The sequence below is a fragment of the Salvelinus sp. IW2-2015 genome, linkage group LG5 (genome assembly GCF_002910315.2).
Source record: "Salvelinus sp. IW2-2015 linkage group LG5, ASM291031v2, whole genome shotgun sequence".
In the NCBI taxonomy this organism is placed as follows: domain Eukaryota; kingdom Metazoa; phylum Chordata; class Actinopteri; order Salmoniformes; family Salmonidae; genus Salvelinus; species Salvelinus sp. IW2-2015.
The window spans coordinates 25,237,901-25,251,419 of NC_036844.1; the positions used below are offsets into that span (position 1 = coordinate 25,237,901).

Below are 13,519 nucleotides of genomic sequence, written 5' to 3' on the forward strand. Positions count from 1 at the left end.
TTCTCTGGTTTGTGAGAATCATGCTGATATAACATGTTACATGGTAAAGTAAAACATGTGCTGTACTCATACTTATCAGACTGTCTTCTCTGCGTCTGCCTTAATGTCTATCTGTATCTGTGTGTCTGCCTTTCTCTTTCTTCCTGTCTGTCCATCTGCAGCTGGACACAGACGCTAGTGACCTCCTGAACGAGCTTCAGGTCAAGCTGAACAATGTGCTGGATGAGCTGAGTACCACATTTGGAAACAGGTACACACACCCACAATGCAGTCCCAAGATTCAAACATGTACACTCTCCCCATACTCTACAACTCACTCATTCCTAATGTTTGTACTGTAGTCTCTTGCGCACAGCCTCTGTAGTATATGGAGTCCATTTTGGCTCTGACCCATAACCTCTGTGGCTCCTTTCTCTCCTGTAGTTTCCAGGTCCATATTGATGGCTGTATGAGACAGATGGCCTCTCTGTTGTATCAGATCAAGGGCCCAGTCAACGCCAACAGCCGCAACATGGTGGAGGCCGACTCCGACAACATGCTGCGGCCACTCATGGACTTCCTGGATTCAAAGTGAGTGGACCCCTTGATTCTCTCCTGCTTTGCTATGGTCACTGATTTGGTGGCGTAAATTTTAGGGCCTTCTCTATGAAGTCAAAGGTGTTATTGTCCGTATGTTGTGCCATGTTGCATGATTGTGTATTTGTTGATGTGTGGTGTCTCATTGAGTGTGTGTATGTATGCAGGTTGACACTGTTTGCCTCGGCGTGTGAGAAGACGGTTCTGAAGCGGGTTCTGAAGGAGCTGTGGAGGATTGTGATGAGCAGCCTGGAGAAGACCATTGTCCTTCCGCAAGGAAATGGCACCTTTGTAAGACCTAACACCCTCAACATTCACCTTAAAAACGGGGCCTTTTTCTCATGGCCCTCTACTCCAAACACTCTCTCCTAATGCTATGCATGTTCTTTTCCTCCCCATTTGGGAAAAAAATATATACTTTTCAAAATATTTAACCTCCATGTAAAATGTATGTCAAATACATGTAGATACATTTGCATCTTTGCTAAAATGCATGTAATGCCTTAAAATGTACTCCAGAGATGCATGTGGGGTACCAGTCAGACGTTTGGACACACCTACTCATTCAAGGGTTTTTCTTTATTTTTACTATTTTCTAATAGTGAATAGTTCATAACTATGACAGCTTTGCACACTCTTGGCATTCTCTCAACCAGCTTCACCTGGAATGCTTTTACAACAATCTTAAAGCAGTTCCCACATATGCTGAGCACTTGTTGGCTCCTTTTCCTTCAATCTGCGGTCCAATTMATCCCAAACCATCTCAGTTGGGTTGAGGTCGGGTGATTTGTGGAGGCCAGGTCATCTGATGCAGCACTCCATCACTTTCCTTCTTGGTCAAATAGCCCTTACACAGCCTGGAGGTGTGTTGGGTCATTGTCTCGTTAAAAAACAAATGATAGACCCACTAAACACAAACCAGATGGGATGGCATCTCGTTGTGGTAGCCATGCTGGTTAAGTGTGCCTGGAATTCTAAATAAATCACAGACCATGTCACCAGAAAAGCACCCCCACACCTCCTCCTTCATGCTTCACGGTGGGAATCACACATGCGGAGATCATCCGTTCACCTACTCTGCGTCCCACAAAGACACGGCGGTTGGAACCAAAAATATCAAATTTGGACTCATCAGACCAAAGGACAGATTTCCACTGGTCTAATGTCCATTGCTTGTGTTGCTTGGCCCAAGCAAGTCTATTCTTATTATTGGGGTCCTTTAGCAGTGGTTTCTTTGCAGCAAATCGACCATGAAGACCTGATTCACGCAGTCTCCTCTGAACAGTTGATGTTGAGATGTCTCTTACTTGAACTCTGTGATGCATTTATTTGGGCTGCAATTTTTGTGGCTGGTAACTCTAATGAACTTATCCTCTGCAGCAGAGTTAACTCTGGGTCTTCCTTTCCTGTGGCGGTCCTCATGAGAGCCAGTTTCATCATAGCATTTGATGGTTTTTGCGACTGCACTTGAAGAAACTTTAAAAGTTCTTGACATTTTGTGGATTGATTGACCTTCATGTCTTAAAGTAATGATGGACTGTCGTTTCTCTTTGCTTATTTGAGCTGTTCTTACAATAGTATGTACTTGGTCTTTTACCAAATAGAGCTATCTTCTGTATTCCACCCCTACCTTGTCACAACACAACTGATTGGCTCAAATACATTAAGAAGGAAAGAAATTCCACAAATGTAACTTTTAACAAGGCACACCTGTTAATTGAAATGCATTCCAGGTGACTACCTCATGATGCTGGTGGAGAGAATGCCAAGAGTGTGCAAAGCTGTCATCAAGGCAAAAGGTGGCTACTTTGAAGAATCTCAAATGTAAAATATGATTCCATATGTGTTATTTCATAGTTTGGATGTCTACACTATTATTCTACAATGTATAAAATAGTAAAAATTAAGAAAAACCCTGGAAAGAGTAGGTGTGTCCAAACTTCTGACTGGTAGTGTACATACATTTGCGTCTTTGCTCAAATTAATGTAATGCCTGACAATATTCCAGAAATGCTTGGGTATGACATCTAGTCTACAGGGTGGCCAAAGTGCTTCCAAATTCATCTTCTTATATTACTCTTTACGTATTGGTCAATGGAGATACTTTTTTTGGCCACAAAGCCAAAACTGGCAGTGATATAATTGTAATTGTTCATTCTGYCATAAAGAGCACATGTTCAACTTCATAAAAAACATGTCTTCCCATCTCAAGAGGTATTTATTTTTTACTATAGTAAGGGACTATAGTAAGGGTTTTTTATCGATTTAAACAAACACTATACATCGTACAATGCTCCACAATGTGTCAAAGTGTAGGTCTAGGTCCTCCAATGAGAGGCATTATATTCTACAATGTTTTGGTTCCAATCGTTTTTCCACCATTCATTTTTCCCATTGGTATTTATGAAACACTTAAAGTAAGAGCTGTGTTTCAAGTAGACTTGCCTTGGCATGACATTTTGATAACCATGTAAGTCTCTCTCGGACAAGGTGACTTTTAGCAATATATTCGTCTCTATTCACTCTCAGATTCGAAAATTCTTAATTCATTTATACCCCCAAGCCATAAGAYTCTGAACATGTAATCAAATGGCTACCCGGACTATTTGCATTGTGTACCCCCCCAACCCCTCTTTTACGCTGCTGCTACTCTGTTTATCATATATGCATAGTCACTTTAACTATACATTCATGTACATACTACCTCAATTAGCCTGACTAACTGGTGCCTGTATATAGCCTCGCTACTGTATATAGCCTCGCTACTGTTATTTTTTCACTTTATTTTTACTGTTGATTTTATTTCTTTACTTACTTATTGTTCACCTAATACTTTTTTTTTTTAATTGCACTGTTGGTTAGTAAGCATTTCACTAAGGTCTACACCTGTTCTATTCGGCGCACGTGACAAATAAACTTTGATTTGATTTAATTAGCATCAAAGTAGACGTCATGCAAACCTACAAATCCCTGCAAGCTTCTACACGTCATCTCTAGCTGACACCTTTGCTAACAGGCATTGTCAATTTTAAACTTGCACCAGACAGTTCACAGAATTGGTCATTTAAATAAATGTAGCCAATTTATGAATTACTACATTTAGCTAACATTAGATAATGAATCCAGAGATTCTTACCTTTGCCTCAATTTGACAGTCTCGTCCAGATCATCATGGCATTTGTAGTTATTTATGATAGCCACATTAGCAGCTACTTAGCATTTCATTTTTGGGGGGCTAAATACAGGCGACTATGTTGATAAAAGTCACCTTGTCCTCGAGCAGATATTCCCGAATTGGGGTTCTTCCCATGTTCAAATAGTCCATTTCTATTTTCCAACTGGGCTATACGTTTGGGTGAGGTTTTTTTCTCGCATGAGTAGCCTCGTTTCACTGCCAAAAATAAAATTAAACCATCAAGTGTTCAGCGAAATAACAACACAATGTCAAATACAGGTAGCCTAGTCAAATAATTAACATCTGATCACATTAATCGTTACTCTCTTGCGGGAATTCCACTAACGGTCCGTATGTGGCCAAACGTAGCTGCTGCTCATTCCGTTTGCTCGATAATGGATAAATTCAGTCGACAACACAAATTGTTCTGCTTCGACGAGCACATCCAATGCTAGCATCAGTAATTCTACATTTGTTGTAAGCCCAGCTAGCATGGACACTGACAGTTGTGAATCTGATGCAGCCGAAGAGCTACTGCCCCCTTACCCGGGGAAGCACCGAACAGACCGGGACGTTGGACCATCAAAGAGGCGCAAATATGATGAGAACTACATTGAGTTGGGGTTCACTTGTATTGGGAGTAGTGCCTTTCCTCAGCAAGTGTGTTAAATGTGCAAAAGTACAACTCAATGAAACCTTCACTCCTGCGGAGACATTTAGAAACTAAACATGCCATTTTGAAAAAGAAGCCAGGGGAGTTTTTGGAGCGAGAATTAAGACAACTTTCAAGTAGTAAGACATGTATAAAAGCAACAATACCATAAATAAGAAGGGTCTAGAAGTGTCTTATATGGTGAGCTACCGAGTGGCTAGGACAGGCAAGCCCCATACTATTGTGGAGGACTTCATTCTTCCTGCTGCCGTGGATATGGCTGGGACAATGCTGGAGGAAAAGGCCAAAATAACTACAGACAATGCCTTCATCAAACAACACTGTTTCACAACGCATCAGTGACATGGCAGAGGATGTTTTGAAACAATTACTGTTTCGCGTACAAGCCAGTGAATTATGTGTGTTACAGCTGCATGAGTCAACAGACGTGGCGGGCCTGGCACAGCTCCTGGTAAATGTCTGTTACGTTTATGGGGGGTCAATTAAGGAAGACATCCTCTTCTGGAAACCAGGACAACAGGAGAGGATATTTTTTAAGTACTGGACAACTTTGTGACATCAAATGGACTTTGGTGGTCAAGATGTGTTGGTGTCTGTACTGATGGCGCAAAAGCCATGACGGAGACATAGTGGAGTAGTAACGCGCGTGCAAGCAGTTGCTCCCGACGCCACTTGGGTACACTGCAGCATCCACCGAGAGGCTCTTGCTGCCAAGGGGATGCCTGACAGCTTGAAAGATGTTTTGGACACTACAGTGAAAATGGTTAACTTTGTTAAAGCAAGGCCCCTGAACTCTYGTGTATTTTCTGCATTATGCAGTGATATGGGCAGCAACAATGTAACGCTTTTACAACATACAGAAGTGCGCTGGTTATCAAGGAGCAAAGTATTTGACCTGTTTTTTTTAATTGAGAGACGAGCTTAAACTTTTCTTTACTGACCATAATTCTCACTTGTCTGACCGCTTGCATGATGAGTTTCTCACACGGCCTGTCTGGGTGATGTTTTTTCTCGCCTGAATGATCTGAATCTACGATTCTATATTCAATGTGCGGGTCAAAAATGAGGCTATGACTAAGAAGTTGGAGCTCTTCTCTTTCTGCATTAACAAGGACAACACACAGATCTTTCCATCATTGTATGATTTTTTGTTTGCAAATGAGCTAAAGCTTACGGACAAATGTGATATAGCAAAGCACCTGAGTGAGTTGGTTGCGCAATTACGCAGGTACTTTCCCGAAACGGATGACACGAACAAATGGATTCGTTATCCCTTTCATGCCCTGCCACTTACCGATATCTGAACAAGAGAGACTCATCGAAATTGCCGCAAGCGCTTCTGTTAAAATTGAATTTAAATCAGAAGCCACTGCCAGATTTCTGGATTGGCTGATCTCAGAGTATCCTGCCTTGGCAAATCGCACTTTTAAGACACTGATGCCCTTTGCAACCACGTACCTATGTGAGAGTGGATTCTCGGCCCTTACTAGCATGAAAACTAAATACAGGCACAGAATGTGTGTGGAAAATAATTTAAGACTGAGACTYTCTCCAATACAACCCAAGATTGCAGAGTTAGTTGAAGTCAGAAGTTTACATGCACCTTAGCCAAATACATTTAAACTCAGTTTTCACAATTCCTGACATTTAATCCTAGTAAAAATGTCCTAGCTTAGGTCAGTTAGGATCATCACTTTATTTTAAGAAGGTGAAAAGTCGGAATAATAGTAGAGAGAATGATTTGTTTCAGCATTTATTTATTTCATCACATTCCCAGTGGGTCAGAAGTTTATGTACACTCAATTAGTATTTGGTAGCATTGCCTTTAAATTGTTTAACTTGGTTCAAACGTTTCGGGTAGCCTTCCACAAGCTTCCAACAATAAATTGGGTGAATTTTGGCCCATTCCTCCTGACAGAGCAGGTGTAACTGAGTCAGGTTTGTAGACCTCCTTGCTCGCACACGCTTTTTCAGTTCTGCCCACAAAATTTCAMTAGGATTGAGGTCAGGCCTTTGTGATGGCCACTCCAATACCTTGACTTTGTTTACATTTACATTTTAGTCATTTAGCAGACGCTCTTATCCAGAGCGACTTACAGTAGAGTGCATACATTTTATTACATTTTACATACTGAGACAAGGATATCCCTACCGGCCAAACCCTCCCTAACCCGGACGACGCTATGCCAATTGTGCGTCGCCCCACGGACCTCCCGGTTGCGGCCGGCTGCGACAGAGCCTGGGCGTGAACCCAGAGACTCTGGTGGCGCAGCTAGCACTGCGATGCAGTGCCCTAGACCACTGCGCCACCCGGGAGACAAATAAATAATATCCGCTCCAAGTGATATTTCAGTAATTACATTATGATGAGATACATTTACAAAATGTCCTTAAGCCATGTTGCCACAACTTTGGAAGTATGCTCATTGTCCATTTGGAAGACCCATTTGTGACCAAGCTTTAACTACCTGACTAATGTCTTGAGATTTTGCTTCAATATATCCACATCATTTTCTTTCCTGATGATGCCATCTATTTTGTGAAGTGCACCAGTCCCTCCTGTAGCAAAGCACCCCCACAACATGATGCTGCCACCCCCGTGCTTCACGGTTGGGATGGTGTTCTTCGGCTCTTTTTCCTCCAAAAATAACGATGGTCAATATGGCCAAACAGTTCTATTTTTGTTTCATCAGACCAGAGGACATTTCTCCAAAAAGTACAATATTTGTCCCCATGTGTAGTTGCAAACTGGAGTCTGGCTTTTTTATGGCGGTTTTGGAGCAGTGGCTTCTTCCTTGCTGAGCGGCCTTTCAGGTTATGTCGATATAGGACTCGTTTTCCTGTGGATATAGATACTTTTGTACCTGTTTCCTCCAGCACAAGGTCATTTGCTGCTGTTCTGGGATTTATTTGCACTTTTTGCACCAAAGTACATTCATCTCTAGGAGACAGAACGCGTCTCCTTTCTGAGCGGTATGACGGTTRTGTGGTCCCATGGTGTTTATACTTGTGTACTATTGTTTATACAGATGAACATGGTACCTTCAGGCATTTGGAAATTGCTCCCAAGGATGAACCAGACTTGTGGAGGTCTCCAATTTTTTTCTTGAGGTCTTGGCTGATTTCTTTTGATTTTCCCATGTCGTCAAGCAAAGAGGCACTAAGTTTGTTTGTAGGCCTTGAAATAAATCCACAGGTACACCTCCAATTGACTCAAATTATGTCAATTAGCCTATCAAAAGCTTCTAAAGCCATGACATCATTTTCTGGAATTTTCCAATCTGTTTAAAGGCACAGTCAACTTGGTGTATGTAAACTTCTGACCCACTGGAATTGTGATACAGTGAAATAATCTGTCTGTAAACAATTGTTGGGAAAATGACTTGCCAAAACTATAGTTTGTTAACAAGAAATTTGTGGAGTGGTTGAGAAACGAGTTTTAATGACTCCGACCTCAGTGTATGTAAACTTCCGACTTCAACTGTATGTGTATCCTTTCAAGCACACCCTTCTCAGTAACCTGTGGTGAGTTATTCACAATTTTCAATGCCTAATAAGGTTTTATATGTAAGATGGTTAAATAAAGAGCAAAATGATTTATTATTATTATTATATTATTATTTGTGCCCTGATCCTATAAGAGCTCTTTGTCACTTCCCACGAGCTGGGTTGTGACAAAAACTCACACTCATTCTTATGTTTAATAAATGTATTGTATAGTGTGTGTGGGGGGTAGGCTTACAATGATGGCTTAAAACAACATTTGAGAGTGCGATGACCCTGGCGTTAGAGGGGGTACGCAGCTGGAGGTTGAATGTTTGAAGAGGTACGGAACCACTGTCCTAGAGATTTACACAGTTATCAAAACGTCACACCAGGGTAAGCCTACAGGAAACACATCCCTTATTTTAAGTGTTTCTAAAATCACCTATGGGGAAAATGAATGGTGGGGAAATTATTGGAACCATTTCCCTGTTTGACCGCTAGATTTATGGGTATTATGACTCATCTGTGGTACTCTTTTAGGGATTGTAGCTTTCACCTGGGTTCACCTGGTCAGTCTGTCATGGAAAGAGCGGTTGTTTATAATGTTTTCTGCACTCATTGTGACTCGTGTATCCTAAAATAAAATCTACAAATACATAAAAATAAACAATTTGTGTGGGTCAGGGTGCTCAGATCCTGTCTGCAGCCAAGGAACTGGGGCAGCTCTCCAAGCTCAAGGATCACATGGCAGGAGAGGCCAAAAGCCTGACACCTAAACAGTGTGCTGTCATCGATATAGCACTGGACACAATCAAGGTTTGTGTTATGTTTAAGTTCATAGTGACACATACACCTGTGATAAAGTTACTACTTACATTAGTTGCTGAAGGTGACTTGGTTGCTGAGCATTTAATTACCGTCCTCATTCATTGCGTAGTAGGAAAACAATCCTTCCGTCTCCCTCTCTTTTCCCCTCTTTTCCCTTTCTCTCTCCCTCTCTTCTGCAGCAATACTTCCATGCTGGAGGAAACGGTCTGAAGAAGGCATTCCTGGAGAAGAGTTCTGAGTTGACCTCACTACGCCACGCTCTGTCCCTCTACACACAGACCACAGACACACTCATCAAGACCTTCGTCACAACACAACACGCACAAGGTAAGGCTTGCGCGCACACAATAGCATCAGTCTGCGTTCCATTGTTTCTAAATAAATACTGTCCATAACACAGTCCTAAAATAACTTTTGCTTCTCCCCTGCCTTGCCACCAGGGGTCACCAGGGGTCTTGAGTACTGTTATATTCCAGTAATGGGCTTGAAGTTGATCTATCAGCTAAATATTGTGTCTCTATTACTTACCTATTAACTAACTTTATCTGGCTGTGTGACTGTTCTGTGAGTTGAAGTCTAACATGACTCTGCTGCCATTTGACGTGCTTTTTTTGCTGTTTGTCTTCTCTCTTGTTATCTCCTCTGCTGCCTCCTCACCAGTGCACAATGGGAAGGGTATTAGGTTAACACCCAATGAAAAAATACAACCCTCCAGGGGTAGGTTGTGCCAACAATGGATAGCATGTGCCAACAACCCCTCCCTCCTTTACTCTGTGACTGTACATAAACCCCTTCCCATCTGCCCCTGCCCCTGTGGGTGAGTTTGCCCCAAACATCAACCCTGACTGCTCCTCCTCCCTAACGGATACTACTCCTGGTATCTATAACCACTGACCACCACTGGAAGATCATGTCTTGTGTTTCTATCTGTGTGTACACTAGGCTCAGGAGTGGACAAGCCAGTTGGAGAGATATCCATACAGATTGACCTATTCACCCATCCTGGGACTGGGGAGCACAAAGTCACTGTCAAAGGTTCCTATAGGGTTTAAGGGAACATGACTATAATGAACCATTATCTCTGTCTCTCCCTGTGCCAACAAACTAACGATCTCCTTCCTTGTTGTGTATCAGTGGTGGGAGCCAATGATCTGAAGTGGCAGACGTCTGGGATGTTCCGGCCCTTCGTGGAGATCACCATGATCGGACCCCACCTCAGTGACAAGAAGCGCAAGTTCCAAACCAAGTCCAAGAACAACAGCTGGGCGCCCAAGTTCAACGAGACCTTCCACTTGTGAGTGCAGAGCCAAGCAATAGTACAGTAGCCTGTTACCTACAATAACCAATAGTAGCCCCTTGAAATAGCCAATGCTCATCGTAAAAAAGAAAACTCTCCCTCCCCTCAATGTCTCCTCAGTGTCTTGGGCAACGAGGATGGCTTTGAGTGCTACGAGCTTCAGATGTGTGTGAAGGACTACTGCTTTGGTCGTGCTGACCGGGTGGTGGGCATGGCTGTGATGCAGCTGAGGGACGTGGCAGAGAAAGGCAGCGTGGCGTGCTGGTGTCCTCTGGGCCAGATTGTCACCATGGATGAGACAGGCCTCACCGCCATGCGCATCCTCTCCCAGCGTTCAAACGACGAGGTGGCCAAGGAGTTCGTCAAGCTCAAGTCTGAGATACGTTCTGCAGAGGAGGGCAGCTGAGGTTTCCCTAAAGGAGGGGAGGAGTGTGAAGGGCCTCTAGTAAAGACAAGTGGAGAGGGATGGGAGAACCTTCATTACACAGAAGGAAAGCCGCTCGACTACTACTTTGGACTAATAATGTTTCCTGGCTGCTACTGGCTGTTTGATGGACACTGGTTCACTAACATAGGGTCACTATTTATCACACTCACCTTMTGAATCTCTCACTCACTATATCATTCACACACATAGTTTCTCTTTCACTCAGTGGTTATTACACACACTCACACGATACTGTACTTCCTGTGGGTCTGCCAGTCTTGCACTATGGACATGCCATGGGCATTATGTGCCAGTCACCTCCCTGCCAGCCTGTATGTACTTCAGTACAGGGTCTCCCCCTCATCCCACAAATGTTTGTCATGTGCAAATCCCCCCCAACTGTGGCCGTACGTTTGATGCCTTACACTTTGGAAGCTGTGAATGTGTGAAGTTTAGACTGTAACCTATAGTACAAAACTGTTTATTTATCTTCCTCAATCTCACTTTGGTGTTCTTCAGGGTCCATGTTAGTCTCATTGATGCTACTTTAAGGGTCCAAACACGGGATGTCTTGTTAATGTTGGTGCATCGGTCAAGGTAGATTCACCTGGTTTCTATCCTACCACATGTCAAGTACCCTGCTCCTAAATATAGTGTACAAATCCACTGGTTTCTGCTGTAGAAAAGGAACGTGGGGTTTTTTGTATTGAAAGTGGTGCCTTGTGGTGTTTCTGAAGTGATTTTACGTTTGAGTCATCCACCTATTTTCTGACTTGAGGTACTGTAATGCCAACAGCACTCAATGTAAAGGGGTTGTACRTTATGTGTGCCCTGCCAGGAATTGGGCTCTTATTCCTGACCCATTAATCCCGTAAGTGTAGAGTGTTGACAATGCACTTTGAATTAGTATTTTCTATAATGCTTTTGAGTCTAAATTCAATCAAATTGATTTATAAAGCCCTTCTTACGTCAGCTGATGTCACAAAGTGCTGTACAGAAACCCAGCCTAAAACCCCAAACAGCAAGCAATGCAGGTATAGGAGCACGGTGGCTTGGAAAAACTCCCTAGAATGGCTGGAACCTAGGAAGAAACCTAGAGAGGAACCAGGCTATGAGGGGTGGCCAGTCCTCTTCTGGCTGTGCCGGGTGGAGATAAATTGACATCAACATCCTCAACCCAAGGGCTGCCTTCAATAGAGAGAGAAACTTCCATTAAGGATAGATGGAGATGTGAGCACTTTTACTCGCTTATTACAGTACATCAAAGTGCAGTGGTGTATGGAGGGCCCTGTCTTAAACTTTGTATTCACTAGGAAATAACATGTTTTACAAACATTTGGCTAATGTTGCCAACCCTCAATGACACAGCCATTTTATTAATCGTTTTTTTTTTATGTATTTATTCCAGATTACGAATGGGGTCTACTATTGCAAACAAAGAGGGCTACTAGATAGCATTTGAGTATTGTTTGCAGTGGTAGTTTTGAATGGCTTTGTGCTGCAGTACCCTACAGATACTAACTGGACCTAGAGGATATTTTGGGGTTTAAACAGTTTTTGTCTCCGTTGAGGAAAAAAACTATTATTTTCCAGCTATGTTTCCTTGTATCTCTGAGTGGCCTTGCTACTGTGATGATAATAGAAGCTGTCTATTTAATACCTGTTTTCCCCCTTATTTTCTGTGTATTTATTTTGTTGAACAACAATAGAGGATTGGTCAATTTGCCCAAAATCAACTGTATTTAATCATTTTGAAGGATTTATATTTGTTTAATATTTGTTGAGGTGTAGTTATTCTCTTAGTCTTTTTAAAATGTTACATTGAAAATGTGTGTATCCCTCTTTTGGAAACATGCAATTATGGTGGAGCTGTTCAGTACTGTATCAATTCACTTAAGGTGTGATGCATGCCAGTCAACTTCCTCATAGAAATGAGGGGAGAAAAAAATCACACTCATACTGAAAATATTTTTGTATTTGTTAAGTAACACTGCCATTGTCCATACAATTATAGTCAGTTTGTTGAATAGGAAACCACTGCAAAATCACACACTGCAGAAGTTATATCTGGGCTTTATATACAGTATCTACTGTACCAATGTGAAGTCCTACATATTTTGGGCTGTTGATTTAGGGAAAAATGTCTACCTTTAAGGAGGGCACTGCCACTCTAACATACATGTTCCTTGTGCCAAGCTGTCCCCAAGTGTTCACTTTTTATAATTTCATTTTGTTTTTAATACATTGTTTTTTTTAACTTGAACTTTTGCACAATTATTAAATCACTACAATAGTTAGCACGTATAGTATATCAGTCAAAGTACTATTGTGAAGTTTTATTTGTATTATTGCTACTGGAAAACATTTGGTATTGATCATTAAAATGTGTACATTCCAATTTATGAATTTTGTATAAAGTATTTAAGAAATATCTGTTGATGTGTCTGGCAAATTTAGTGTGTTTTCCTTTACAAAGAACATGATTCTCATCTCCAGATGTGATAGTATTCATGAATTTTTACGTGTTTTTATCCTGCTGTTTTTTACCAGTAAAATTTTGTTTGACAATCAGCATTATTTCATATTGCAGCCCTGCTATTTGTAAGTGGTAAAATACAAACCATTGCATAAAACTAAAGAATATTAGATGTTCACAAATATCCTTTTCCATTTGGTATTTCGTAAATGTCTGGAGGATACCTTGCCATTTCTCTCCAAGCTGCCGGTGTTGAGCTTGGTAGAACCTTGTTTTATATTAGACACGTGCCCTGAAAAGACCACTGTGCCCTTGAAGGGTCATGAAGATGTCTATCACCACAAGGTAAGACATGCACTCAGTAATAATGACAGTGTCTCTTCAACATTCCTTGGTATCATATGCGTGTGTGTATCCGTGTGTGTGTCCGTGCTTCTGTGGCTGTGCATCCATTTGCCTATTGGCTCATAACGAAGTCCTGGGGACTACAGAGGACCCTTTTGTACTCGTGTCCAGGTTTTGGATTTCACCTGTGGCTCTGAAGCTCTGAGATTCTGTTCAACCTCCTCCCCCCATTTTCA

At 41.9% G+C, this 13,519-nt stretch overlaps 1 protein-coding gene across 2 annotated transcripts in view; it reads left to right on the forward strand.

Moving 5' to 3' along the window:
* Positions 1-12,893, forward strand: part of LOC111964092 (protein unc-13 homolog B) — a 123,856-nt gene extending 110,963 nt beyond the window's left edge. The window contains exons 31-39 of one of the 2 annotated variants that reach the window (XM_070443624.1): positions 162-250; positions 424-570; positions 744-867; positions 8,595-8,726; positions 8,918-9,065; positions 9,399-9,455; positions 9,681-9,773; positions 9,873-10,032; positions 10,156-12,893. In XM_070443624.1, the coding sequence (XP_070299725.1) occupies positions 162-250; positions 424-570; positions 744-867; positions 8,595-8,726; positions 8,918-9,065; positions 9,399-9,455; positions 9,681-9,773; positions 9,873-10,032; positions 10,156-10,441 (1,236 nt within the window). In that variant the 3' untranslated portion in view covers positions 10,442-12,893. The remainder of the gene's footprint in view (positions 1-161; positions 251-423; positions 571-743; positions 868-8,594; positions 8,727-8,917; positions 9,066-9,398; positions 9,456-9,680; positions 9,774-9,872; positions 10,033-10,155) is intronic. The other variant, XM_023987812.2, reaches the window with a different exon arrangement.
* Positions 12,894-13,519: the final 626 nt, after the last annotated feature.